The following is a 27,648-nucleotide window of genomic DNA, read 5'->3' as shown; positions in this document are numbered from 1 at the left end:
TTCTACAAGAATATGACAGGATTGAGAAAGTAAACACAAAGGCACTGGCCTGTGAGTCTCTGTTTTGGGCTTTGACATCATTGCTCTAGTGGAGGCCTGACTTTTAGAGACTACATTCTCTTACTTCACAGCATTGAAGCTATTTATTTGAGTTTTCATGGAGGCAACATTGAAGAAAAACAGTTGTCTACCCATACTGACCCTGGTTTATCACAGAGGCATGGCTTTTTGGCCTTTACAACAAGAATGTGTTTCTCTGGATCCTGGCCCACTTCTCGTTAAGACTTCCCTGTGTCTCCTCCTGTTAAGGAGCAGACAAGTTCTTCAGATGTCTGTTTCCAACTTAAAAGCTTTTAGAATTTTATATATTCTTTCCACCTACTGTCTAGCATTTATTCTCAGAGATTCCTGGCATTGATTATACTAAAGCCTAATTTGCATAAAACGTGGACTAGGAAATTGGTTCACATAGTCTTTGCTCTTTTATCAGTCTGAATCAGAGGGAAAAATGTCTGGTCAAATAAGTTATATTCATGAACTTCATATTGCTAAGTGACAACCAACTGAACATCCCTGGGTCAATTCTAATTTAATTATTAGTCAAAAGCACAGTGTATGTTAATGATATGCCGTTTTTGCTTATTTCAACACTTGCCGTGGAATTTATAAACTGTGCTGAAATTGAGTAGTGCATAGTCACTATATCTCAGTCCTAAATCTTGTTGTATACATAGCTGGGCTGGAGAGATCGGGGATTTGAGCAAGCCTGTGTGATTCCCTAACAACCTTTTGATATTTAATGCATCGTTTGAGTTAGCTGTGGGATTGGCTTCCCCACTAATCCTATGCCGTTGAACCACAGACAGTTTGAAACCAACCTTAACTGCTGTGTTCCAGGAAAATAGGAGGTGTAAGCATCAGACCTGGATAAACCCACCAGGAAGCAAATACAAAACCATGGAAAACTTAATACAATAGTATTTTCATAGGAACACCTGAGAGGGCAGGCAGATATTCATCTGGCCTCAATATAGATATTTTTTGATATAATCATTTTTAAAAGATTTATCTTATAAATAATTTTGCCCGATAAAGTAGACTCAGAGAGGGTTAAGTGAGAGGTGTTCATAAAGGTTCTTTTGGTTCCACGCTCTTGCCAACCATATTCAAGTTGTTGTTTAATGGACATAGATAACTAAGAGAAAAATGGAGCTTCAAAAAGTTATTACTGAATGGGATTCTTTGGGGCAATGGCTTTTTTGTGGCCAACACTATTTCCATAATAATGTTAAACCAGTTTTTGCTTTTTTCACTGTGTTGATGTTTGCAGTAGTGGGTAAATCTGTCGGCGCTTTAGCATGAATCAGAGCTGGCACCAAATTATACCAACACCTGTCCTACTCTGCATTGCCTCTGTGCTCACGTGAAAACTACGTGCAGAAAATGCCTGATTCACTTAAGAATGTCCTTGACGAAGCAGTAAAACTATGAATTTTCTTAAATCTCTACCCGTAAGTATGCACCTTTTAAGGGTTCTGTTTGAGGGGCCCCTCAGTGGTGCAGTCGGTTAAGTGTCCGACTCTCGGTTTCGGATCAGGTCATGATCTCAGGGTTGTGAGATCGAGCTCTGTGTCGGGCTCTGAGCTTGGCGCGGAGTCTGCTTGAGATTCTCTCTCCCTCTCCCTCTGCTCCTCCTGCTCATGCTTGCTCTCAAATAAATAAATCTTAAAAAAAATGAACATAAAAATTCTGTGTGTTAACACAGGAAGCATGCCTAAGGCACTTCTAACGCCTCCCACTGTGTGGTATAGTGGCCTGGAGGAAAACTACTTAGGCGGTTGTTTGAATTGTGAGCTGAACTAGCTGCTTTTTTCATTAAACCTCATTTTTACTTGAAAGAACAGTTCCATTTCTCTTATTATTTTGTTGGAAAATACAGCAATTTCTTTCAAAAATAGGGTAACATGTAATGGATGTGTCAGTGTTATTTTTAAATAAATTAATCCATAAATAGTGAATTTTTTCAAGTTTAATTTCTATATGGTAAATAGCCCACCTAAATTAATCCTTTTTGGTGTCTTCAATAACTCTTTGTGTCAGAGGTACTTAAAAAAGTTTTGAGAAGCAGGGCCTAGGGTAATTTTTCTGGAAAACAAAACAGAACAAACTCCCCTTTGTCTGTATAGTAGCTCATAACCTCAAAGGTATTATATCTCTGTGATTGTAAGATTCTGTGATTTTGATTTTAAGATTCTGAGCTTCTTACAAGAAAACGGATAGAAGAAAACATGGAGGTCTGGCCTAATGAGAGGTCTTTTGGCAGTTAGCTCTCTGTATCAGATAAGCTTGGGTAGGTGAGCTGAGTGAAGCTGGCATTCATTCCTTCATTTTTTCAACAAAAATTTTTGAGTATGTGCACTATGCAAAATATGCTGCCGATCCATGTGGAGGATGCACAGTGAATCATACTTAGAAACATCAGACTGTGATCTCCATGAAAACAAAAAGCTTGTCTTTTCTACCCTGGGAAGCAGTGTCGCGAGTCAGGCAGAAGTTGGTAGAAATTCACATCATACACTAGTTTTGTCTCTGTGGGCAAGTTACTTACCATCTTTGAGTTTTTTCCTTATTTGTAATGTGAGAAAAGATGATGTGTGTCCCTTTGGGTTATTTTGATAATTAGAAACTTTATGATGTAAAGTGAAGTAGCAGTATCCTGGGATTTTTTTATCCAAGATGCATAAAGTGCTTTACTTTATAGCTACTTGCTAACCCAAAGAGCATAAAAACAAATCTGTCTTCAAATAGGAACTTCTATAAGTACATAAGTACATGCAGCAGTAATCTTTGAAAAAGGTTGAAAATTCAACTTTATGTTAGTTGTTTTTCCAGTTCAATTGAAGTGTACTTGACAAATAGAGCTGTATATACTTAAAGTGTACAGTGTGATGGTGTGATGTTTGTATACATGTGAAATATTTACCACAATCAAGGTAATTAACACGTTTATCCCCTCACATAGTTGACTTTTGTATGTGTGTGAGAGAGAAAGCTTAAGATCTTTTCTGCAAATTTCAAATATACAATATTAACTATAGTCTGATCCTTAGAACTTACTCATCTTACAACTAAAAGCTTGTACCCTTTGACCAACATCTCTTCATTTCCCCACTTCCCAGCCCCTAGCAACCACCATTCTACTCCCGAGCAGTACTTATTTTCAATAACCAGAGAATAATCAATGTGTCAGAATTAATTAGCTTTTTATAAAGAGAACCAATTTCCATTGAAAGATATGAGTTTAAATAGCTTTTGGATATGTTATATTAGATTGTGTTAATCATGGTTGAAGAAAGAAATATTCAGTGACACTTGTTAAAGACGGTCAAGAAGACTTTATTCATGATGATGGTTGTAGGGATAGGAAACACTGTAATGGGAATTTCCAGTGGGGGAGAGAGATTGGGCTCCACCCTGAATACAGCCATGGGGTCAGCGGATGGCAAATTATGAAGAGGAGGAGCCAGGGGTAGGAGGAGTTCTGGTTTAACTGGCCTAACCAGATTCTTGCTGAAGACAGAGGAAGGCAATCAGACATAGCCCTGGGGGCCAGTGGAAGATGAGGAACCCATTAGATACCCACAGTGATCAGATATCAATGGTAGGGGGTTCTGGTTAAACTAACTTACGGGGCTCTTGCTGACACTGGGTTATATATGGGAGTGCACAAATGGGCCTAAGAGAAATGTTCAGGAGCCTGATGAAAGTGACTTAAGCAAAGAATCGTTGTCACTGTAATCAGAATTGTGTTTTCTGCATAGTCATTTAGGTTATCTTATTTTTGCCAATTTCCTCGTAATAAAATACTACATTATAGGGGAAAATAAAATTGATAGAAATTTCATGAGAATACCAAAAATTAATACAGTCAAGTCAAGCAAAGAATGTTTTCAGTGACAGTGTTTCCTCAGATATAAGTGTGTGTGATCTTAAGCTTGTTTACAACTCTATTTAATGTTAAATTGTTAAAAATGGTGTTTCATTTCCTCAGAAGAAGACACTTTTTAAACATTTTACTTATGTTATTCTTGTTTTAATTTTCTTTGTTTAATATAAACCCATTCCATAAATCAGAACATGACCAAATGTAAAAATTATTGTTTCTCTTTGTCTGAGTGTTCTTTATAAATCTTTACAGTAAAACGGGTGTGCCTTTGGCAGAGGCTATTTCCATGCAGCTCTGCTTGTGCAAATTACAGAATGTGGATTTTCTTTCTCTAAAAATGGATTATCACTTGTCTGCTGACTCTCTTTAGAGTCTTTCTGGGACAGAATGATGTTTGACTTCTGGTACTTACTCAGAGTTACAGTATATGGATTCTAAACATTGCATCTTTAGAAATAGATCCAAGTATATCATAGCACTAAACATGTTTTTATTTCTGCATAAATAAATACTGTTCTATCTTTACTTATGATTCAGTAACAGGGAAGAAACTAGAGTTTCTGCATTGAATTGGCTCATAATGATAGATAGTTTTAAATGTGGAATTCTAGAGATTAGGTAGTGTAGAGCAATGATTGCTATTTCCAGAGGCAGAGACAAAAGCAAGCCTATGGCCACTGTTACGCTTATATATTGCGAACTATTTTTACTTTTCTCATCATTCATCAGATGTTCTGCTAGTCACATTTACATGTGTAGTAGTTTAATGGGCACCTGTTGCCATGGCAGCACAGAAAAAAATGAAATCTATTATTTTACGAGGTGAGAGTTCCCAAGTGATACAGGTACAGGCTGGTGAGAGCACTTTTGCTTTTGCTTGTGTATAGCTCCCAAGGTAGGACACTAAGTCTGTATTAACAAGTACCATGGGGACTGTGGGATTTGTTTGAGGTTGCTCTTCTCTATGATCTGGTCTACCTTCACACATTCATTAGACTACAGGGATCCATCTAGTTTCGCTGGTAACATGGTAACCATACACTAGTTCACGTCAAGACACATTCACATAGAAGGGTTTTCCAATGTGAGTTATTAGCTGATAAATAAGTAAATCTATATGTTTTTGTATTTCTCTGTACCTAGGGTGGGGCTGATAATGGTAGCAATCCTCACTGTCTTTTTGCCTTTTTGAAATAAGATAATTGCTGAAAATGAGACAATGAGACTTTTTTTTTCCCATGCATTTTCTAAAAACAAATGAGATGTCCAGTGAGATAACTGGGAGTCAAAGGAATCTTCCAGAAAACTGCTAATTATAGAAGAGGATGCCCTATTGCTATTTCTGTCCCACCTGCTTGTTATGTATTTATCAAATGCCTATTGCCTGCAAGGCGTTATGGCAGACTCTCTGTGGGATATAAAAGATCATGGTCCGTGGTTAGTGAGATTAAACCCACATAAAGGAGCCAACCAAGAGAAAATGACAAGCACAGGCAGTTCCATTTTTTGCTCCCTTCCCATTTTTTTTTTCCACTCCATTCACTGGATGCTACCTTAAAAAGACCCATGTCTTCCTATGCCACCATTATTTTGTATTTGATTCTTCCCAGTAGAAAACAGGGTTTTGAAGGAGTTTTGTAAATAGCCAAATGCACAGTGAATACCAACTCTCAGCAATTTTTTTTTTATAATACACATTTATCAAGTGCCTACTATGTGCCAGGTATTGGCTGAGTTACTATGGTAAATTGTTAAATTCCACTTATTACGTGTTTTATTGCATTATTTAAACTTTCTTTCTAAAAGTATGGATTTCCTTGTAAAGTTGCAATTTTTAAGTAGTTAAAAACAAATAGCTTGAAAAGAGATGGTGAGGCTCTTTGAGGAAGACGCGGTGGCAGCTACAGCGGAGGTTTGGACGCCCTGCTCCTGCTCCTGACTCACTACTGTTCGCTCTCACTGAGGAACAAGTCGATCAGGAAGCCGCGCCATGGCTTTTAAAGACACCGGGAAGACACCCGTGGAACCGGAGGTGGCGATTCACCAAATTAGAATTGCTCTCACCAGCCGCAACGTAAAATCTTTGGAAAAGGTATGTGCTGACTGGATCGGAGGCGCAAAGGAAAAGAATCTCAAAGTGGAAGGACCAGTTCGGATGCCTACCAAGACTCTGAGAATCACTACAAGAAAAACTCCTTGTGGTGAAGGTTCTAAGACCTGGGATCGTTTTCAGATGAAGATCCACAAGCGACTCATTGATTTGCACAGTCCTTCTGAGATTGTTAAGCAGATTACTTCCATCAGTATTGAGCCAGGAGTTGAGGTGGAAGTCACCATTGCAGATGCTTAAATCAACCTTTTTAATAAATTGATTATCAGTTGTTAAAAAAAAAAAAAAGAAAAGAGATGGTGAGATCTTAAGATATTGATTCACCAACCAGAAACGCACACATACATACACACATACGCTCACTGAGCCCCTTAAAGAGGTGTACAAAAACTGCGGTAGGAACACCTACAGGCTTATGTAATTTAACTAAAAGTTGAATGAGAAAAATATTTGGATCGGGGGAATTTCTAATCTGTGTGAGGAAGGACATCTTTGTTTTATTCTCTCTTCAGCTTCCAAGTATGCTCTGTCTTGGTTCCCTTCAGTTTTCGTTCTTTTAACATTTCCCCCTAATGCCCTGCTCTCTTGCCTTTGACCTTCCTTCCAGCAATACATGAGAAAATGATAGAAACTTGAAGGCACATCAGAAATTTGGCTTTTTTTTGTAGGCACAATACTCTTATCCACCTTTTGCTCTGCTACCTGCCTTCACGTTCCCCTAACGCTCGACAGTGCTGTCTCGCATTGTCCTACTCAAAGTGTGACTCCAGGACCCTGCCAATTTACTAGTCCATGATAAGTACAAAAATTGCAAATAAGCACTTAGAAACTTTGATAGCAGTTTGGTAGAGGAATTTCATCTGTTGATTCTAACAAATATTTGGCTGGTATTTTGTATTTTTTAAAATCTTATTTCTCTAGTAATTAATTATTATTATTATTAATCATTTAAAAAACACACTCCATATGGATTGTGGGGCTGAGGGAGAGAAAAAACAAAGCCACCTGATCTTTCACTACAGACAGTCTGAGAAGCGCTGGTCTAATGTACCCTCAGTTCTTCTAAAGATGTCTTTTGATTTCCTACCTTCATTCCTTTGCCTATTTTTTAGCTAATACTTCCTGTCTCTCAAAACACAACCGTAATATCCTCTCTTTCATGCATTTTTTAAAAAGATTTTATTTATTTATTCATGACAGACAGAGAGAGAGAGAGAGAAGCAGAGGGAGAAGCAGGCTCCCAAGGAGCAGGGAGCCCGATGTGGGACTCGATCCCAGGACCCTGGGATCATGACCTGAGCCAAAGGCAGACGCTTAACCATCTGAGCCACCCAGGCGCCCTCCTTCATGCATTTTTACCTGAACTCCTACAGTACAGTTTTTTGTATTTCTGATGAAACCTTACAACCAGCATTTATTGAATGTAGTGATATTTAGTATTCTATACAAATGCACTTGCATTTTTTTTTTTTTTTTTGCACTATCACCTTGGCTATGCACAAGAGATACAATCAGGATGGAAAAGGGCATGAATATCTGGGTTAAAATCCTGAGTTCTGTCATTTATGAAGTGAGGGACCTTGGGTTAGCCAACCAGTCTCCTTGTGCCTCACTTGCTTCACTTATCAAACAGGACCATTGGTAGCGCTTATCCCTTCAGGTTGCTGTGAGCATTAAATGCAACAATACGTGTAAAGCATTAAGTGTACAGTTCCTGGCATATACTAAACAGTTGCTAAGTGACTGCTCTTATGTTTTTCATTAATATTAGCAGCACTTTTAGAATATTTTTTTCTTGCTTTTGTTCAGACATTGCTTAAATTAGTCATTTAGTCCCATTGACGCCATTGCTTTGATAGACCCACTTTTTGAAGACACAGCTAGAATGGGTGGTGTGCAAAAGGGTGGAAAGTCATTGGATTTCTCTAGATTCCTATGGGGCTTTGGAGAGCTGGTCAGTGCAGCAGAGGCATCCTTGTTTAGGCTCTGTAAACATAACTGAGTCACTCAAAAGATACTTTTTTCATGCAGGCAAAAGTAACACCCCCACAAGGAAAGTGGAATTAAAAAAAGGAACTTTAGAAGAAGGCAGTATATCTAAAAATATTCCCACCAACAACAAAAAAATTGGCTGGAACACCTGGATTTTTCTGAGTATAATTTTAGTTAGGTAAACATGGAAAAGATATATTTTCCTAAAGAGGAAAGAGCAATTTTACAGAAAATGATGGTTGGTAGTAATCTTCAGATTCAGAAGATCGATTCTGTAAAAGATTTTCCTTGTTTTAAAGAGTGAAAGGTTGTGAATTTGAACAAGTTGCATTAATGATCATCAATACTCAACGATCGCTTAACTGATGAGATTTACCCCCAATGAATCTTCTTTGTAGGATAATTATCTAAAGACATAGACCCGTGAATGTGAACTACAGTGCTTAATTATGTGGTAGTTAAATGAAATGATTGTTTTAATGTGTGCGCCAAAGAAATATACTGAAACCATATTATGGATTCATAACTATCTAGGATATGCTTTATTAGGCTTTAAAAAAAATAGGTAGACTCTCTTGGAAGTAAGCAGAAATATATTCAATATATAACTAAATTAAATGCCCAGCAACATGGCACTGAATTTAAGGGAGTGGATTTTGGTTTTGTGGTCAAATTATTTTTGGTATAGTGAATGTGAATTCAAAAGGAAGACTATAAACAAAATTCTGAGAAGAGCTAGGGAACAAGATTTAAGAGCTACTTAAGCCCTTGCTAGACAAGGGCAATAATACAAAGACATAATTTACTCTACTTAGAGGATAAGAAAAACGAAGTGAAACCCAGATTATTTGAGGCCTTACAGTCTGATTCTATATTTGTAGGTGTGCACACTCACACCCGCACACACACTCAACATGTATTAACATACCCACCAACTTCACAGTTGGTCCAAATAAAAGGTGGGGGGTGAACATTTTCTGGACAAGGAGTTGAGCTGAACACACACCCATTTTTAATAATAAGGTCTGTTAGACTTGAATGGCACAACAACAGCCTGTTAGGGAAGTGGTGAAATCATCACAGACTGTTGAGTGATTCAAAATTAGATCAGACAAAGCACTTTAAAAATACACTGTAGGAAACAATCTAATGCTGGGAAGGCAATAAAAAAATGACCTAAATCGGTCTTTTCCACCTCTAACTTTTAACGTTCTCCTGTAGTTTAAAAATAGAAAAGTATAATATTTATAGGAGTACTGAAAGTTGGGGTCTAAACTCTAAAGTGCTTATTATTTAACATTAATATATTTGACTCATGGCTTTGTAGTAGAAACAACAGAAATGTAGCTATAAGTTTTAGTCCTTTCTTCACTGGTATGAAATCAACAATGAAGAAAAAGCTCAGGGTTCAGGGCACCATTTATGAAGTGGTTGATAGATTAGTCCTTAAAACTTAAGTTCTGACCATTTATCCAACATAACAGACCTTGCATATTGTGGTCAAAGTTAAATAGGGTTGTTTTTTTTTTCTATTGTATAATGTCATTATAACTGGTTATAAACATATGATGATGTTGGAGCATGGTATAGAGAATCTTTGGGAATTATTAGCTAATGTTTATAGAAGAGGGGAGATTGGATGAGAAGCAGCTTCTAAAAGGGTTATTTTTCACGTTCTCCCTGACTCTGATCTTAACTTAAATAATTGCCAACCAGATGCAATCTCTTTATGTCACTTGATTTCTCTTATATTCAAAGGCAGTCAAGGTACTACACAAAACGAATCAAATTGTTTGAAGAGAAAGGACTCAATAATTTTTTCTAATCGTTCTTATTTGTGCTTTTTGTCGTTTAACCTATAGTGATTTGCTTGGGGCACCCTTGCTTACCTTTGGGCAACCCCTGTCCTCATGTCAGACAAAGACACTTTAACCAGAAGTGGGAACTTACTGTTCTCTGCAGTAAGCCTGTGTGACCTTTTTGGATAAATCATTGCTTAGACTTATAGCCCCATGGATCAGCTGCCTGGAACCAATCCTGACAAAGGGCTCCCTTTATCTGTAGGTTGCCGGTAGATCAGCAATGTACCCTCTGTGTTATCCAAATGCTTCTTGGCTCACTGACCACCCCTGTCCCATGTGACTGGTTTTACATAAATATCACAGAAAATTGGCTTAGGCTGACCTCTTTGTAATCTCTGTTTCTCAAAATATGCTATTTGATACAAAGTTCACTTATGTACAGAAAGGTCGTTTGTCCAGTTCTTAAAATTTTCTGTGATGGTGAGGCAAAATTAAATGACCACTTCATTTTCCTCTGGGAGTAGTGGTGGTGGGAGGTAGTGACCATGGGCAACATGTGCCTTGGTGCCTAGCCCACAGATAGTTGGGAGAAGATGTTCAATAAACATTTGTTGGATGAATGAATGAATGAATGAATGATCATTTCAAAGTAGGCTAAATTTTGGCACTACTCTTTCTGCATTCCTTCTTGAGCAATTGACCTCCTAGAGTGGCTAGCCCCTCTATAAAAACAGGGGAAGAGAAATAATGGGAATTTAGTGCCAAAGGAATAAAAGTGACAGATTTATGTCCAGCCGTCTTTTGAATCATGAGCGTATGGGAATTTTGGAGACAAATATAGCTGTCTATATCTTAACTTTGCTGCTTACTTATATTCTACCCAGAGCAGATTATTCAACCTCTCTGAGACTCAATTTGTCTTCATTAATATGGACAAATTGCCTTTTGTCTCGGAAGCTTGTTTTGAGGTAAATCATTTCATATAGTGTATATGTGTGGGTCTCAACAATATAACTGTTTTCATTTTTTTGAGTATCTTCTAGATGCCTGGGTTAGGGTTGGCTGCTGTATAAACATTTTCATTAATCTTCCCACTAACTGTACAAGGTACAGTGCCATAATACCATTCCCATTATATAGGTAATTAAATTGAGAGTTGGTGATATAAAGGAATCTGTACAAGGTCACAGAGATTTGAGTTGAAATTTATCTAATTCCTAAGCTGAAGCTTTAATTGGCCCTGACTAATAAATATTATTTCTTTCCTGCCCAAGAGAAATGGAAATAACACAATTCTCCCTTTCTAATTAATGTTTCCCTCTTCTATAGGATAGAAACCCTATTCCTGTAATAAACCCCACTGAGCCCAATAATTTTGTTCATCCTGCTCACTTATTTAGAATCTAGCTGTTGGCTCCATTTGGGTAGTAGTTTTTGTATCATTATTGGATGTCACATCTTTTCAAAAGATTTGTACTATGTTATTTATTTCGGGTTAGATAGTGTAATTCTAAAGTCCAGAGAGGTTAGGGGATGCAGTAAACTTTTAGAGCCACTGAGATAACTCAGGTTTTCTGTAACCCAACTCGAGGAAGAAAACAAGCTATAGCCTTTAGTTATGTAAAAGTGCAGTGGTTTCTATCTTCTGTCATGAATAGAGTCAGAGATTCTTCTGGCCATGTGTCTACATATGATGTCAGTGGGAACTTTGAATATTAAGGGTGGAGATGTCTAACTTGGATGATCTGACTTTAGAGCTGTTAGAAGCTGGAAATGCTTTTAACCATGGCTGAGTCAGAAGGATATGAACTTTGGACTTATTCTGACAGTTGCCTTTAATTAAATGAGCCTGGCCTTATTAGATTCTGGCAAGTCATCTATTTAGAAAGCACTAATTCTTCAGAAATCTAACTTTCCCAAGTTTTGTTTTTACTCAGCATCTTGGATTTTGTTTTTGCTTTCCATTTTCAGATTTATAATCGCTTAGATACAAATTGCTGTGGATTCCGACCTCGAAAGGAAGATGCCTGTGTACAGAATGGACTGAGGCCAAAATGTGACAACCAAGATTCTGTGGCTCTAGCACACGTTATCCAGCGAAAGCATGACCCAAGGCATTTGGTCTTCATAGACAACAAGGGTTTCTTTGACAGAAGCGAAGATAACTTAAACTTCAAATTGTTAGAAGGCATCAAAGAGTAAGTTTTAAGATGTAGTAAAATCTATGGGACATCCCATTTCTATTAAATAAGTAGTAAGGTTTTGAGAAAACTCAAATGCTATGTGTGACTGATCTAACCCTTGAAAGGAATTGTGGGTGTGGAATCTGGGGATTGGAGGCCCAGAAATGGGAAACAGACCTAAGCAGAATAGGACAAGATTGCAGCCACGGTGTCAAGTGTCACCAACCCATGCAACCTACAAAACTCCCACTACATTTCCTTGGCCCTCACTGTGAAAATCCATGTGGGTAAAGTTGGAAGCATGCAGGGACCTTAGGAATAGGAACTGGCAGAGCAGGGATGAGGACGTGGCAGAAGCTCCATTATCAGAGCAGGGGGCAGGGGGACTAACAGACACACAGATAGTGACATGGCAGGATGTACAAAGACATAATAAACTCAAGAGACTTTTCTGAATGCGGTGGGAAATTAGAGCTGATCTGCTGATTAGGACACAATATCAAAGGACAGCGGCTGTTTGAATTCAGGTAGGAGGGTTTTTGAGCATTTGGAAATCTTTCCAGTAGACATAGACTAGGGAGAAAAGTATCTTGAGCTTATGTATTTGGAAAAAAGGAAACTAGTACATTTAATAGTGGCAGGAACCCACTATAGAATCTGGACCATTCAACCTTAGCTACAGGGATTGAGGCTGGATTTTAGGCCCCAGCTTATAGCCACTCTTCATTGCCTTCCTACCTTAGTCAGAAATCAGAGTGACCAAGACACTGGGGTATGTTTGAGAATTGGAAATAGAGGGGTGCAGTAGTGAAAGAGTTAACCAACTGTGTGAAGCTAAGTGACTGCTGGAGAGCACATGAAGGAGTCTAAAACTGAGAGTAGAAGCCCAATCTTCCAAATCCAAGTCCAATCATTTTTCTGCAGTAACTTGTGTTTGTTCATGCTGTTACTATTACTCTTGGTAACAACACTCTAAAGTATGTTTCATTAGTTCTTCTTAGCACTTCTAATCAGGTAGTGTGGATTTGATGTACTTTCAGGACTAGAGACAATACTGTTCCTATGAGAGTTTTATAAGCCCCAATTTCATGAGTTTTTGCCATATCTTGCCCTGTTAATACTCATTCTTACATCTCTTCATGGATTGAAGGTAGAATATATGACAGATTCTTTTTTTAATGTGACTAAACTAAGGAAATTTTATGTGTAGAAAAATTGACCAAAGGCATCACTTACTGAGTTGATATTTTGGGGTCTTCTTAAATCTCTAAATTTTCTCTTGGAATTAGGAGTGCCTAAGAATATGGTCCATCTGTTCTATACATTCATATTAATATGAATACTGCTTTATTTATGCTTTCAAAGAAGTTAACTTTAAATGCAATATGAGGAGTAATGAGTGTAAGGTTAAATTGTTTTTGAATAAGTAAGTCACACATTGCAAAGCAAAAATGAAGACATTGCTAGCCCAGATTTATGCATAGAATATTCCTATTAATCAATGTAATGCACAGACAGGTAATTTTTTGCTTTTCCTTTATGAAAAGGATTAGTCACTAAAGAGATCCATGGGTTTCACAGTTTCATCTCATACATTCTACCACAGCTAAATTAGTTGAAGGGTCATAGAATTTATAAATCATGGATTATTAATATTTCATAGAGCAAAAATGCTTAATTAATACTATGGCCACTAAATTATATAGTACATGTCTTCAGGGAGCTCAGAGCATCTTATCAGCATTATTTAATTCCACCCTCACTCATACTCATTAAACGAGTCCAGCTCTGTGCCCTTTGGTTTTTCTGCAGCATTGGAGCACCTGGGTCCCTTGCATTTATGTCCCCTGAATGCCACCCTTAGCTCATTCCATTGAAATTTGGAAAAGGTGTTTAGGAGGCCTGAAACTTTGGGCAAACTGTATTCCTTGAACAAGGATACGTTCCTGTTTTAGTTGTTAAGGAGCAACTACGTTTACGTGAAACTTACTATGCAACCCCAATATTTTTATTGTGCTTTCATCAGTATTTCAGTGAAAGCTGGATGGGCCAAATGAAGATTCAGCAAGACATTCCTTATGAGTTTGAACTTGAAACTTGACAAAATTCTTCAGATAATGTACATGCTAGACCCCTTGTTTTTACTTTCTAAATGAAGAACAAGAAGCACAAATCACTCTCTTAAGGTAGTTCAACAAGGACCCTTCCAAACTGGCCTCAGGTTTTCCAGAGATGGGTCACTGTGGAATGCCTGACTCTAAAACTTGAGTTTTGTTAAATTTATTTGAAAAACACTAGTATTCCAATTTAGTAAAATGCTCCCAGATTTTCAGAATTCCTGAAGTATAATCTGAATCAGAAACAATTATTTATTTAATTGGGCATTATGGAATGATTCCTTTCTCTTTTTACTACCTACATTTTGGATTATTTCACATTAAATTCAGTCACGCGTTTGTCAGCATTTTGCTTCTCATATTTTCTTGTGTAAAACCCCACGTTGATACTTATGAGGATACTATTCCACTTGACAGATTGAAGTGGTTTCTATGGGTGAAATGGAGCTTAAGATTGAGGAAAGTATTTTTGCCAGGCTAACAGAACTCTTTTTAATTCCATGCCTCTCTTTGCCTACAGATAATGACTTTAAGTAAGATGTTAGTATGTCAAGTTCTCAATGGAAAATTCAACATAGAAAATTCAGTTCCCTCGAAACATATCCTTCTAGTATATTATTATTAAGAGAAGTGTCAGCTTGACGGTGACAAAACTGTTTTCATTCTCCAGGTACTACTTGATAGTGTGATTTATGCCAGATTAATGAAGGGCAAAGCAGTTGGGTAAGGCGTAATATTTCTAAGCAATTACTAAGAATGAAATATCATTTTATCTTCTCAGGTTTCCCGAATCTGCAGTTTCTGTTTTGAAGAGCCAGCACTTACGGCAGAAACTCCTTCAGTCCTTGTTTCTTGATAAAGTTTATTGGGAAAGTCAAGGAGGTAGACAAGGAATTGAAAAGCTTATTGATGTCATAGAGCAGAGAGCCAAAATCCTTCTTACTTACATCAATGCACATGGGGCCAAAGTATTACCTATGAATGAATAAAAGGATCTTCTGGCTAGAATACTAGATATATTTTGCATTTTTTTGTGTTTGGTTTTAAAATCAAGTACACAAACCTCAAGTCTTTTTAGGAATGAGGCAGTGTAAATGAATATATAAAATAAATGAATTTAACTAAGTGTATATGATGGGTCTGAGCATGATAAGCAGACTTAAAACCTTTTAAAAAACATACTGCTCAAAAAAATACTTGTTCATATTTTTCTCTAACATCGGATCATGTGAGTCTCAACATCTGATTATACAGAATGTTTGCAATTATTATTCCAGCTAGCTTTGTTAAAACATTTGTCATGCCATTTAAGAGAACAGTGTAAACCAGAGGTGCTAACTCCTTCAGCAAAGCATATTTTATGCCATACTGACTGGTCTGACCAAGTTCTGATGGGAAGGGTTCTTGACATTCTTCAGTTGCTGATTGTTAAAACAGAGCCGTCCCAATATGACCCAGAGGCAGTTCTGCATTGGAAAACTGAGGCATGTGATCTGCAAAAACACCAGGGTATACCATAATTCTGCATAGAAATGGTGGGTTATTTGCAAAAGCACCAGTATATATTCTATTGTATCTATAAATGACCGGCCATCTCTGTGAATCTGAGAAGCAAGAATCAGTTTCCTCCTTTATGCGTTAGGTAGTTTTGCTTTCTCAATTTTGGTCCAGTTTATGTCCAGTAGCTTAGACATTAAACAATTTTAAGGTATAAGTTACCTATTTGAAACTATACTTATAGAGTGCCTTTTTTTAATGGATGTTCTTTTAACAAATTTTGTCATTTTTACAAAGGATATACTATAGTTTTTGTATATTTTCTTAATAGTGGTTTTCTTCAGGCATCTTCTAATTATATTTAAATTGATTTAAATGATATTGCTCAGATATTGACAATAGAACCAGATATCGAGTGCATTTAAATATATTGTTTAGCTTATTCTAATATGAGAAATATGAACAAAATAAATTAAAACATGACTCTTTTCAATTCTCCTCAATGAAAGCACATGACTAGAACTAAAACAGTGAATTTGGACAATATTAAGCTTCAAATAATTTTCCCCAAACTCCCTCTGCCAACTTTTTGTTTTTTTAAGATTTTATTTATTTATTTGAGAGAGAGAGGATGAGAGAGAGAGCACATGAGACGGGGGAGGGTCAGAGGGAGAAGCAGCCTCCCTGCTCAGCAGGGAGCCGGATGCAGGACTTGATCCCGGGACTCCAGGATCATGACCTGAGACGAAGGCAGTCGCTTAACCAACTGAACCACCCAGGCGCCCATCCCTCTGCCAACTTCTTAATTAAGCATAGGACATAGACATACAGTATTCACATGTTGGGTCTTTGTGTCCTGGGAAGATATGCATGTCATCACATATGATAGGTGTTCATACAGAAGTTTCAAATCTCGAACAAGTCATCATTTCCCCCCAACCCCACCTCACCCACTCCTTATTTAAAAGCTGATATACTGACTTCTTTTTTCCCTGAAAGTTGAAAAATATAATTTAAGATGTTGTAATGCATTCTATTCTCTGTTTTCTCAGTTCTGTATGTTATTGCTAAAACACCGCATTTTCTGTGTTCTAATCAAGCGTCACTTAATATCACTGTAAATTAGAACTATTAAAGACATTACAATAAAGACTAGTTTTTTCTTTTTTAATATATACCTATAGATTCTAACTTATGTAAATGTATAGGGGCAAAATGTCAAAACAACACATGGTAACTAGAAGAGAAGACGGGTCAAGGAGAGAGGGATCATTTGATCGTCTAAGCATAACTTTCTTAGGCTCACATTGAAGTACTATATTTTAGCATCCTTATTTGCTGGGCTGACCCTTGGAGAAGTGGTCTTCTGACCATTCTTCTCTTCCATTATCCTTCTGAGTTCCTTTCTCTGGTTCCATACATTCTGTGCACTCTGGCTCTCCCGAGTCTACACTTTTACCTGCTGTCTTTGGGCTTTTTAAGATCCCTTTTTCTCTCATTAATCAGGATTTTAATGAAAAATAGGCCTAACAAAAGCTTGGAGACCCAGGTTCTATTTTGAGCCACTGACTTGAAAGAACTCTTTGTCAAGTTGCCTTATACCTTGTCTTATCGAGGTGGCATATTTGCATTTTAATAAGCTTTTTGTGGAATAGATCATCTTTATCCAAATTTGTGAAATTAGTGGTGGGAATCCAGTCTCCTTAAAAATGAGCTTTAATGTTGCGTCTCAAGCTACACAGCTTTTGGGCAGCTTGGTTCTCCCTTATGTGGGTCTTGCTTTGCTTATTTGCTTCCAGGTATTCTGACATGCTTAATATTAAATGAAAGGTCCAGGAACACATGTTTATTTTAGTCACCTTTGCTTTTTAACACAGTATTTTGTTTTATAATCAGTGAATAATTCATGCTGTATTATTGTTGAATAATGGATAGCTGCAGGGCCAGGCTTTTAATCCTAAGTAATGCTCTTCTTTTCTCTTATTGAAACAATGAGAGTACTCTGTGCCTTTCAAATGCACTCAGATTATGCTGTGGTTTGGTTCACATAAGCATATTATGTGGTTTATTTATAACTTGATAAATTTGAAATAGAACAATTTACCTTGGCAGACATACAAAAGCTTATTTCTGTGACTTGTTTTCTTTAGGCTGATAATATGAAAATAAATATGTATCTTAAAAGTCTGTAATAAAAATATTAGAAATTAAAGATGTATGCTTTTTATTTTGTAGATGGGTATTCTTTTGTGCATGGGTTAATTTTCAGAAGTTAAGTACAGAAGACTGCTACCACTGTCCATGATAAGAGAAACAATTGAACAATTAGGAATTTTATTGGATTGTGTTTGTATATGCACATATTTGATATTGTTACTAGTGATCTTATGTTTTCTCTTGGTGTACAAAGAGCATTGTCTTAAGTGGTATGCAAATTAGTTAACAGCTATCACAAACTGTAAGAGACTATTTAATTTTTGTTTTTCTTTGCTGGGGGTGAGTCTTAGAATTATACTTAAGGCTATCTTTATAGCATTCATATTTATTAAGTTTATTAGACACCCTGGGGAACTTATCAAAATATAAAATGTCTTAGACTTACACTCAAAAAATTTATAATCTCTGCACTTGTATAATAGCCTGTTTATTCCCTCATATCTTTAAATATATATTACATTATATCTAATGAATAAATAACCTAGATGTAGATTTATTTACATAGTATTAGGAAATTCTAATGTTTATCTCAGCATGGAACAAAGGAAGGCACACTTAGGGCACTAGTCTGAAAATATGATATGGAAGTTGTACGTGGGTCAAAGAAAGATGATAAAGACTTTTCTCTAAAAACTAGTATCATCAAGAATTAAGAACTTTCATTAATGGAAGATAATTTGACTTATTGGAAAAGTTATCTGACAGTTGGAAATAGCCAGAAGAGATTTTTGAGTGCTCTTTCGATGCAAAGCTGGCCTTGCTTTTGTATTGAATGGTCTACTTAACAATGTTGTAGGGCAGAGGTTAATGTGTAGATTTTTATCCCATAGAGATGCAAATAATTTCTGCCTGGTGGAAAAGACAACCCTAATGGCTTTACAGTTTTATTATCCTGTTGGACATTAACCAGTTTTATATCTAGTCCAGCAATCTTATCCTAATTTTACCTTAGCTTTTGAAACACTCTTTGAAATGGTTTTACCATTTTAGTGGTTCCCTCCCTAATGAATTATTTAAATAAAATCTTTGACGCATGTTCATTTTACATTTGCATAGGAATTACAGTTTTACCTTTTTGAAAATTTTGCCTTAATAAACTTTTGACTACAGAGTTATATTTTATTTGCTTGAGAGTCATGATGTTAAATTTTTTTGGAAAATTTTACTTTAGCAATCTTTCAAAACACAGTTATATAATTGGAGAACTGAATGGTACCATGTGATTAGCATTTGGAGCTTATTTTCATTTAACCTTTTAATTTTTTTAATGGTTATCAGTTGATTATCTAGTTCAAAGGTCTGACTCAGAAGGGCTTGCTGGCAGACTGTTTTGCAACCTACAAAAATGCACAGGGTAAGTGAAGTTGCAGAGATCTTTTCTTACAACAGCACTGTTGTGCTGTATGATTAAATTAGTTCAACTTTTCTTTTTCATCTTAGAAAGTTACCTTTTTACCATCATGATTCCAAAGTGCATTTAGTTTCTTGATAAAAATGTGCACAATCATGTGCACATTAAGAAATCTCTATGCATCTTCTTTCTAAAAAAGTAATCTGTATTTCTTAGCAGTACTTGTCAAGATTTCTAAAGCTTTTGAGACAAAGAGCTAAAAAATAAAACCTCCCTTGTCAGTCGCTTTAATCACACACTGCGGCGTAGCTCGCTGTGCTATATTTCAAAAGGCAAACTGGGCTGCAGAGAGTGGGACAGTCACTAAATGAGACTGAAACAGCTGTGATTTTGCAAGATGTGCCAACATTTTCTTTAGCTCCAGGACACCAGACATTATTTGGCTCATAAAGTGCCCTATGTTATTGGCTCAACTTCTGTTTAGGAGAACAAGAGATCTTGTTCTGCATCCTTGTTTCAGGCCCTTAGGGGTATTAAAATGGAGGTCAACATTTATTTTTTTACCTCCTAGTAACTTAAAAAAAAAAATCAACTGTGATTCAGATATCCTTTCTAACTTTGTGAGAATACATTATTGTTAAGCTTTCGAGATTCAGGTCTTTCTTAAGAAAATGAGGAAATAATTTACAGCCTCTCTTAAGAGTCAACCTTCCACTTTTAATCAGGTAACAAGTGAGAGTTACAATATAGGACCTGAGTTTTCGTGACTCTTAGGACAATGCTATTTGCTACTTGTATTGTGTCATTTCCTTTGCCTTACGGTTGGTTGCAAGTAGAGATAGCATGTTGTGTTAAAAAAGGAGTGACATGGCAGCCTCCGAAGTAGCAAAGTCCTCATTAAAGACACAAATTCCTAATTAAGTCTTGACTTTAGCCTGGGCTACCTATTAGATGTCAGTAGTAACACGCCTTCAAGTTGTGACAACCAAAAAATGTCTCTTGATACTGCAAAATGTCCTCTTGGGAGACAAAGTCATTCCCTGGTTGAGAACCATTAGTTCTTCGTGCTTTAGTACATTCATTGATAGAAAGTCTTCCATAAAAAGTAAACCTTTTAATTTGTTTTTTTGTCCTTCGCATTCAGCTTATGAAGGTTTCCTCTGTCAAAGTCCTTGTATTAGACTGTATTGCCACACTGTAAGACATCACTCAGAGCCCTTTGAGGTCTGATGGTTTGGAGAAGGGGATCAATAAAAGAAGCCACGTGATAGGAGGAAGAGACATATTAAGCTTTGAAATAAAAATTTTGGAAAAGTGAAGCATTAATCTAGGAACCTATGACAAATTAAATATCAGGGTAAAAATTTTGAAATGGATGATGGTTGAAGTAAAAGTGCTTGAAAATCTGTGCTCTACCTTCGTCTGTCCCAGGGCCCAGTATCTGGTGTCTTTGAGAAGATTGCCTGGAATATAAAGAAGGCATATTCTCACCAGGGACCCTACAGCCCTATGGGAACCTTCTCTGATAGATGGCCAAAAGAAGTGAAGGGTGTTTCCTTACCAGCAGGAGGCAAGAAGAGTAGCAAAGTGCATTAGGGTAGACTTGTTCAGCTGTGATACAGTTAGCAGCCAATAGGCAGTGAAGAATCACAGTGGAAATTAGAAGAAAAGAATGGAATATCAACGGGGTAGGCTAAGTGATGCTGTAGTAACAAAATGCCATCAAATCTCAATGGCTTAAAGCGATAAAGGTTGATTTCTCACAGCATATGTCCACCACAGCTTGGCAGGAGAGCTTTGCTTCCCATAAACACCTAGAGAACCAACCTGATGAGGCAGCCTGGATGTTTCTATTTCCGTACCTGTGGGAAAGAAAGTTCTGAAGGGCTTTGCACTTTGTCACAACTAACTGGACAAAAGCAGGAAATTTGAACTGTTTGGTAAGTAATGCTGGTAACTACAGCAGATGATGACAACTGCAGTGGTGGCTCTCAGTATATTTGAGGCCAACTTGACCTAAATCTATTATGCTCCATCAAATAACTCTCTTCTTTGGGGATACCCTTGTCCCTCCAACCCCACTCACTTGACCTCTGCCAGGGCCTCCAGGCCATAGTTGATAGGTTCAGTGGTGTACATGTGACTTAACCCTGGGCCAATCACATCTCTTTATTCAGCCCTGTTTCCTGTCGTAACTGATTGGTTCAAAATTGAACACCTGACCTAAGTAGGTCACTCAGAAAACTTGCCTCAGAATTTTAGAATGGATAAGCAGAAAAAGAAACCAAGACCCAAGCCCAAAGCAATAATGGGTAACGTTCTGGAGCTCTTCATCAGACTTTTCCTCTCTGCGAGTGGAGAAAATTTAATGTAGCTCGAGTGAAACTCTCAAGAGGTGTTGGCGGGTGAGATGGGGAGGTCCGGTATCTTTTGACTCTTTCGCGTTAGTTGCTCTGGAGGTCCCTTCCAATTTTTGGTTTCCTCAGGGTCCTTTCTTAATTCACCTTTTTGCTTCAACTTAATCTATGTTGATAGCTTTTCTGATAATTGCAACCAATGCCAAATCTATGATTAGTTTCTAAGGTAAATAGGTCTTTTTCTAATTTATCAAATTTAGAAAGTATATCATGAGTTCTTCCTATGACAGGTAAAGATGTTCATGCTCTTAAATCCCCCCTCCCTCCCCATTTCTTTCCTTCACAAACCAACTTCTAAAATATTTATCATGCTTACACGTTCCTCTTCTTAATATTTACCTTCTGGTTTCCAGTTTGTCACAGGTGCATTAATTTTATATTTGAATGGATTTTCTGCCCACCATCAATTACAGCTTCTTCATTCCTGAGGTTTTTGTTTGTTTTCCTCATTCATCTCTTTGCTGACTGGCTTCATCAAATGATTTTTACAGAGTTACCCAGGAGTTCCATATTCAGTGAGCCTTGCTCATTTGTGAACAGCATTCTGTTTGTTTAAGTTTGTAAACAGCCTGGTGATATAAAATTTGGGTTCCACGCTTAAATTTTTTTTTCCCCAAAACAAAATACCCTTGGAAGTCTTTAGACATTGTAACACTGTCGTTTGGCATTGAACATTGCAGATAAGATTTCAGAGGCCAGACTCTGTTTTTGTTTTGTTTTGTTTTGTTTTTCTCTGGCTTGTAGGTGATTTGCTTTTCTGGTTTTGATGCATGTTGAATTTTTTTTTTATCCTTTAATTTTAGTAAGCGCTCAAGATGTGTCTTAAAGTTGGTTGTTCTGCATCAGATTTTCCTGAAACACAACACAGAATCAACATATTTATATTTTCTTTCTTTCACTTCGGGAAGATTTTTACAATATATATTTGAATTTTTTTTTTTTTTTGGTTCAATTCTCTTTGTTCTGTCTCAGGTAAAGACAGATTTATTATGTGTGTGTGGAATCTGCCTCTGAATCAACTGGTTTTTCCTTATTTGCTTACTTTCCTGTATTTTTTTTCCCGCAAAATGTAGTATTTTCTCAAGTGTTTCCTTTATATCTAAGACTACCTCAGTCACATCTATTTTGCTTCTTCCTGCTTCCCATTAGTCTTAATTTCTCCTAATGATTTTGTTATCTTCAAATTTCTTTCTAGAGACCTCAGCTTTCATCTTTGGTGGCTTTATTAACTCTTGATTGACTCTTCATTTTTCATTCTTTTATAAATTTGAACTAATTTTTTTTTTAATTGGAGTATTTTTTATTTTATGTACAATGAGTTGACATTAAAGTAGATATCCTGATTATCTGCAGTTAACGTAGGTTATCTTGGATGACCAATACAAGGAAATTCACTTAATCCAACTTAATGAAGCCTATATCCTTCGCGTACTGACGGAAACACTGGCGGCACATATTGAGGCCGTATTTCCGGATCAGACCGTGCCGGTTTGAGCAGACGCGGCAAGAACGAGAACCCTGGCCAAATTTCCTCGGATGGCTCCAGTACAGCTGCTGGTGACCCGTCTTGCTCTCTCGGATGCAACGAGGCAAAAGGTTGAACTAATTTTTCAAAGAGTTTTTCAAAATATTCTCTGAGACTTCAGGGAATACTTTTTGGAACTACTAAAGTTAAATCAAATTAAAAATTCAGTCACACAGCGTTTCAAATGCTCAGGAGCCACACGTGCTTCATGGATACTGTATTATATTAGATAGCACAGATACAGGACATTTCCATCATTGTAGAAAAGCCTGTGGACCAATGTTGCTGTAGAACGCCCGTGTCTGTGTATTTTCTTGTGTGGTGGGGTTTATATTTTCTGTTCTCAGCAGCAGTTGCTCATTCCCCCCATTCTTCTCCCTCGCCTGATCTGCCAGGCAGCACATCTAGGTTAGGGTTTTGGTGTCTGTCTTAGTTATTTTGGGCTGCCATAACAAATGCCACAGGCTAGGTGGCTTTAATAACAATAATTTATTTTTCACAGTACTGGAGAATGGGAGTTCAAGATCTAAATGCCAGCAGGGCCAGTGTCTGGAAAGGGCTCTCTCTTTAGGTTGTAGATGGCCACCTTTTTATTGCATCTTCACATGGCCTTTCCTTGATGTATGGAGGTGGAGAGAGAGGAAGCAAGCTCTCAGGTGTCTCTCTCTCTCTCTTTTAAAGATTTTATTATTTGAGAGAGAGAGCACAAGAAGGGGGAGGGTCAGAGGGAGAAGCAGACTCTCCACTGAGCAGGGAGCCCAACGTGGGACTCGATCCTGGGACTCCAGGAGCATGACCTGAGCCGAAGGCAGTCGCTCAACCTAGTGAGCCACCCAGGCGCCCCTCGGTGGTCTCTCTTTATAGGGACACTAATCCCATCATGAAGGCTCTACCCTCATGACCTCATCTAAACCTCCTAAAATCTCCATTTCCAAATAGTATCACACTGAGCATAGGCCTTCAACATATGAATTCTGGGGCGACACAATTCAATCCATAGTATTAATCATCCCAAATTCATGTCCTCACATACAAAATACATTAATTCCATGCAAACAGTCCAAAATATCTTAACTTGTTCCAGCATCAACTCTAAAATCTAAAGTCCAAAATCTCATCTCAATATCATCTAAATCACATATGGCACATATGGGGGAGACTTGAGCTATGATTCATCCTGAAGCAAAATTCTTCTCCAATTGTGAGCATGTGAAACCAGACAAGTTATATATGTCCAAAATACAGTGTTGGGACAGGCGCGGGAGAGACATTCCCATTCCAAAAGGAACAAATAGGAAAGAAGAAAGGGGTGATGGGTCCCAAGTATGTCCAAACGTAGAAAGGCAAATTTTGGCTTTTGAGTGTCGAGTATCATCCTCTCTGGCCTGATGTCCTATCTCCCAGGCCCACTGCAGTGACAGCTTTACCCTCACAGCTGCAAGGCTTGGTCTTGCTGCTTTAGCTTGCCATCGCCCCAGGGTTCTCTGCAGAGGACCTGCCCACAGGGCTTGGGAGGGCAGCCTTACCCCTGAGGTACCTGGTGGCAGCATCCTGGCCCACTGAAACCAGCAGAAACCCCTTCTGTCCCGGGGCCTGGGGTGAAAATAGCAGCTCTGATGCTCTCTGAATCACCTTCTGCATCATTCTTCCCTTTTCTTTCTGAGGAATAGTGCACATTCACAGCCCAATAGCTTATAGTCTCATTTTGTTGATCATGCAGTTACGGAGGCTGAGAAGTCTCAAGATCTGCAGTCAGGCAGTTTGATAGCCTTGCCTCTTCTAAGAGTCCTACTTTCTCTTGTACCTATTAGTCCAAACTGGCAGTGTTTTCGCTGGTATTATTCCCATTTTCTTTTAATTAGGTCTCTTAGGACCCTACTGTTTATTTTCAAAGAAATCTACGCAGTGCTTTCTGGTTTTGGTGATTGTCGTTTTATAGCTTTATACTAGATATATCATTCTTTCCTAAGAATAATGGCTTCCTAAGAATAATCTTAAGCTGTTTTTCCCTTGCCATGTTTTACTGAGGGGTCATTATAAGTTCTTAAGCGAGGGAGCCATGTATTAGAGTGGATTGGAGAGTGTGTTGGGGGAGAAGGTTGGGAAGATGTAGAGAAGTAATTTAGGAAGTTCTTGAAATTACTTAGGCATAAGATAGTCGAGGGATGAGGTAGGATGAGTCTAATTTTGAAGTACTTTTCATACATAATTGTGGACCATTACATATTTTAATATCCCCAAAGGGAATTAACTAACAATTCTGAGAAAAGTATCCTTGCTATTAGAGATGACTTGAAAAGATATTCTAGAAACACTATGTAAAACATGCTGCTTAGGGCTTTAGATATATTTTTTTCAGCTGTAGTCACCACAGCAGTATTGTCTAAAGAGACCTATCTAAACCAGACAAGGTGACCGAGTTTGTATCATGGAACGATTCAGAAGGATGGATGGATGCACCACACACACACACATAACCATGTGGGCATATACATGAAACAATAAATCTAGATAAAGAGCTATATTGTTTCCTTTTCTTTTTTCATAATGAACAAGCTGATTTCTCTTCTCAGTTGATTATAAACCAAACTATTTACTATTATCAGGATTGAGGCTCTGCACTCAGGTTGGGGTGCCCTAAACCATGACATTAAATTTATATCTCAGGATGTTCTGGCCCAGTTAGCTCTCAGCTGGTGATGATTGCAGAGTTTATTTGCTAATTCGATTTCTCTGAGGCTTTACTTATGCATTCATGTAACAAATATTTTTCAAGTGCCAGCTCAGTGCCAGGCCCTGCTTTAGGTCTTGAGACATAGCAGAGAAAAATAAGTGAGCACATGCATCTTTAACAACTTCCTTTCTTCAAATCTTTGAAAATTAAACTGCAAAGTTAATATAACAAAAATCAGAAGCATTGGACAAAATTTTTTCATACATAAGAAGAACTAATTTTATAGCATTCCCTTAACCTTCTCTTTCTGTTCTTCAAATGTTCCTCTTAAAAACAGAAACAGTGTTTTTCAGATATGTTTGTGTACATAATCAGAATCTCTTGAGTAATATCTCAAATATCCTTCACAATACCTCCAGCCAATGCATTTTATTGTCAGGAATTGCATGTATTGTGCAGTTTACGTTCTGTTCTTTTTCCATTTTGTATTGGTAAGAAGGACCACCTGTATAAATCATGACAGAGCCTACAGAAAGAAATAGTTTGGATTTTTGCCAATCTTGGTAGTATATTTTCAAATCAAGGAAATGTTCTATAGTCAATATTTAAATAGCATATTTGGCAAAATGTTCTGCTCTGAAAGAAATGGATGACATTTTTTGAAGAGTAAGAGTAATGGGAACCAGACAGCAAAGTTCAAGAAGCCGTCCTCCATAAGCCTGCTTTCCTTGGTTGCAACCTAATCCCCTTCAAGGGCCTTCAGCATCTCAGATCCCTTTCTCTATTATAAGCAGTCTTTTCTTTTCTTTACATTTTGTTTTTAAGTGCATTGTAGAGTTGCTACTTCTATTTTGTCTTTTCTAGAAGCTTCTTCAATGTATTTTCTGATCACTGGAATAACATTTCTGCAATACACAGCCTTGTCATTTTTGCAAAATCTCCAGCAATTCTTTCTTCTTTTCTTTAGTGCTGATTTCTCTCCTCTTTCTCTAAAATACGGAGATGCAGATTTTAGAATTCTTTCCTATTCTCATGCTTTCCTCACTTCCCCTTAGGCTCTATCTACTCCCTTCCACCCCCATATTTTTGCTCTCAAAAAATTCATAGCTTTGTTTCTATTGCTTAGACAAATGGCAGCTAAATGAGCCTGAATACTTTACAGACATCTTGCTTTTCTTATCTTTTAACCCTTTAAAATTTCTTATATACATATTGGTCACCATTTAAATCAACTCAAAGAGCATGAGATAAAGCAAGAGGCAAATAATGGACAGTATAAACACAGTTGGAGATCTGGTTGTTATTTAGGCTCATCTGGTACAAATTTTTCATTTGTATTTTGAAAATGATTGCAGATGAGTTCCAGAGAGTTGTGGCATGAAACAATGTGGTAGTTCTCCTAATTTAATAACAACCACCCATATCAAGTTCCTACTATGAAGTTGGCATGATGTGATGCACTTCAAAAATACTATTCATCCAATTTAGTCCTCATGACTCTATCTGACCAATGAGAAAATGGAAGAATGGAGACGTTAATAACTTGTCCAGGAACAAAGAGCTAGGAAGTGACCAAACCGAGATTCATATCCAAATCTGCTTGACTTCACAACTTACGCCATGACGATTAGGCCACACTCCCTTCCCAATTCCATCCAGTGTTCTCTCCACTCTTCAAAGTGGCTTACCTCCCAGATAGAATTTGTATTTCTTATGCACACTGGGATAATTGCAGGAACTATAGCCTGTGTTTAAGAGGAAAATTGACTAATAGGCATCTGACAGAGATAAGAAGCAGAAGCCAGTCAAATCTGCAA

The 27,648-nt window shown here is 37.4% G+C and overlaps 3 protein-coding genes across 4 annotated transcripts in view; 2 read left to right on the top strand and 1 right to left on the bottom strand.

Annotated features, from left to right (window-relative positions):
- The window catches only part of GASK1B (golgi associated kinase 1B), a 48,790-nt gene extending 30,931 nt beyond the window's left edge, over nucleotides 1–17,859 (top strand). For both annotated transcript variants that reach the window (XM_027598841.2, XM_027598842.2), the window contains exons 4-5: nucleotides 11,822–12,048; nucleotides 14,932–17,859. In XM_027598841.2, coding sequence (XP_027454642.1) covers nucleotides 11,822–12,048; nucleotides 14,932–15,139 — 435 coding nt within the window. In that variant the 3' untranslated portion in view covers nucleotides 15,140–17,859. The remainder of the gene's footprint in view (nucleotides 1–11,821; nucleotides 12,049–14,931) is intronic.
- Nucleotides 5,937–6,344, top strand: LOC113924710 (40S ribosomal protein S20-like). Its single transcript, XM_035726158.1, has one exon. The coding sequence runs from the start codon at nucleotides 5,937–5,939 to the stop codon at nucleotides 6,294–6,296; it is 360 nt and encodes a 119-aa protein (XP_035582051.1). The 3' UTR covers nucleotides 6,297–6,344.
- A 5,137-nt stretch (nucleotides 17,860–22,996) lies between the features above and the next one.
- On the bottom strand, nucleotides 22,997–24,707 carry LOC113925458 (40S ribosomal protein S29-like). The gene is made up of 2 exons (XM_035726347.1): nucleotides 24,585–24,707; nucleotides 22,997–23,234 (listed from the first exon to the last, which is right to left on the bottom strand). The coding sequence occupies exons 1-2, from the start codon at nucleotides 24,705–24,707 to the stop codon at nucleotides 23,028–23,030; spliced, it is 330 nt and encodes a 109-aa protein (XP_035582240.1). The 3' UTR covers nucleotides 22,997–23,027.
- Between the last annotated feature and the right edge of the window lie 2,941 nt (nucleotides 24,708–27,648).

This window comes from Zalophus californianus, chromosome 2 (genome assembly GCF_009762305.2).
Source record: "Zalophus californianus isolate mZalCal1 chromosome 2, mZalCal1.pri.v2, whole genome shotgun sequence".
Lineage (NCBI taxonomy): Eukaryota > Metazoa > Chordata > Mammalia > Carnivora > Otariidae > Zalophus > Zalophus californianus.
This window is presented reverse-complemented; position numbering and strand designations above follow the sequence as displayed.

Coding starts and splice junctions, on each gene's coding strand:
- LOC113925458 (XM_035726347.1), bottom strand. CDS start 24,707: ATGCTGCCACCAGGTACCTCAGGGGTAAGGCTGCCCTCCCAAGCCCTG. Junction 23,235..24,584: donor CAAGCCTTGCAGCTGTGAGG/GTAAAGCTGTCA, acceptor TTGAAAAATTAG/TTCAACCTTTTGCCTCGTTG.
- LOC113924710 (XM_035726158.1), top strand. CDS start 5,937: ATGGCTTTTAAAGACACCGGGAAGACACCCGTGGAACCGGAGGTGGCG.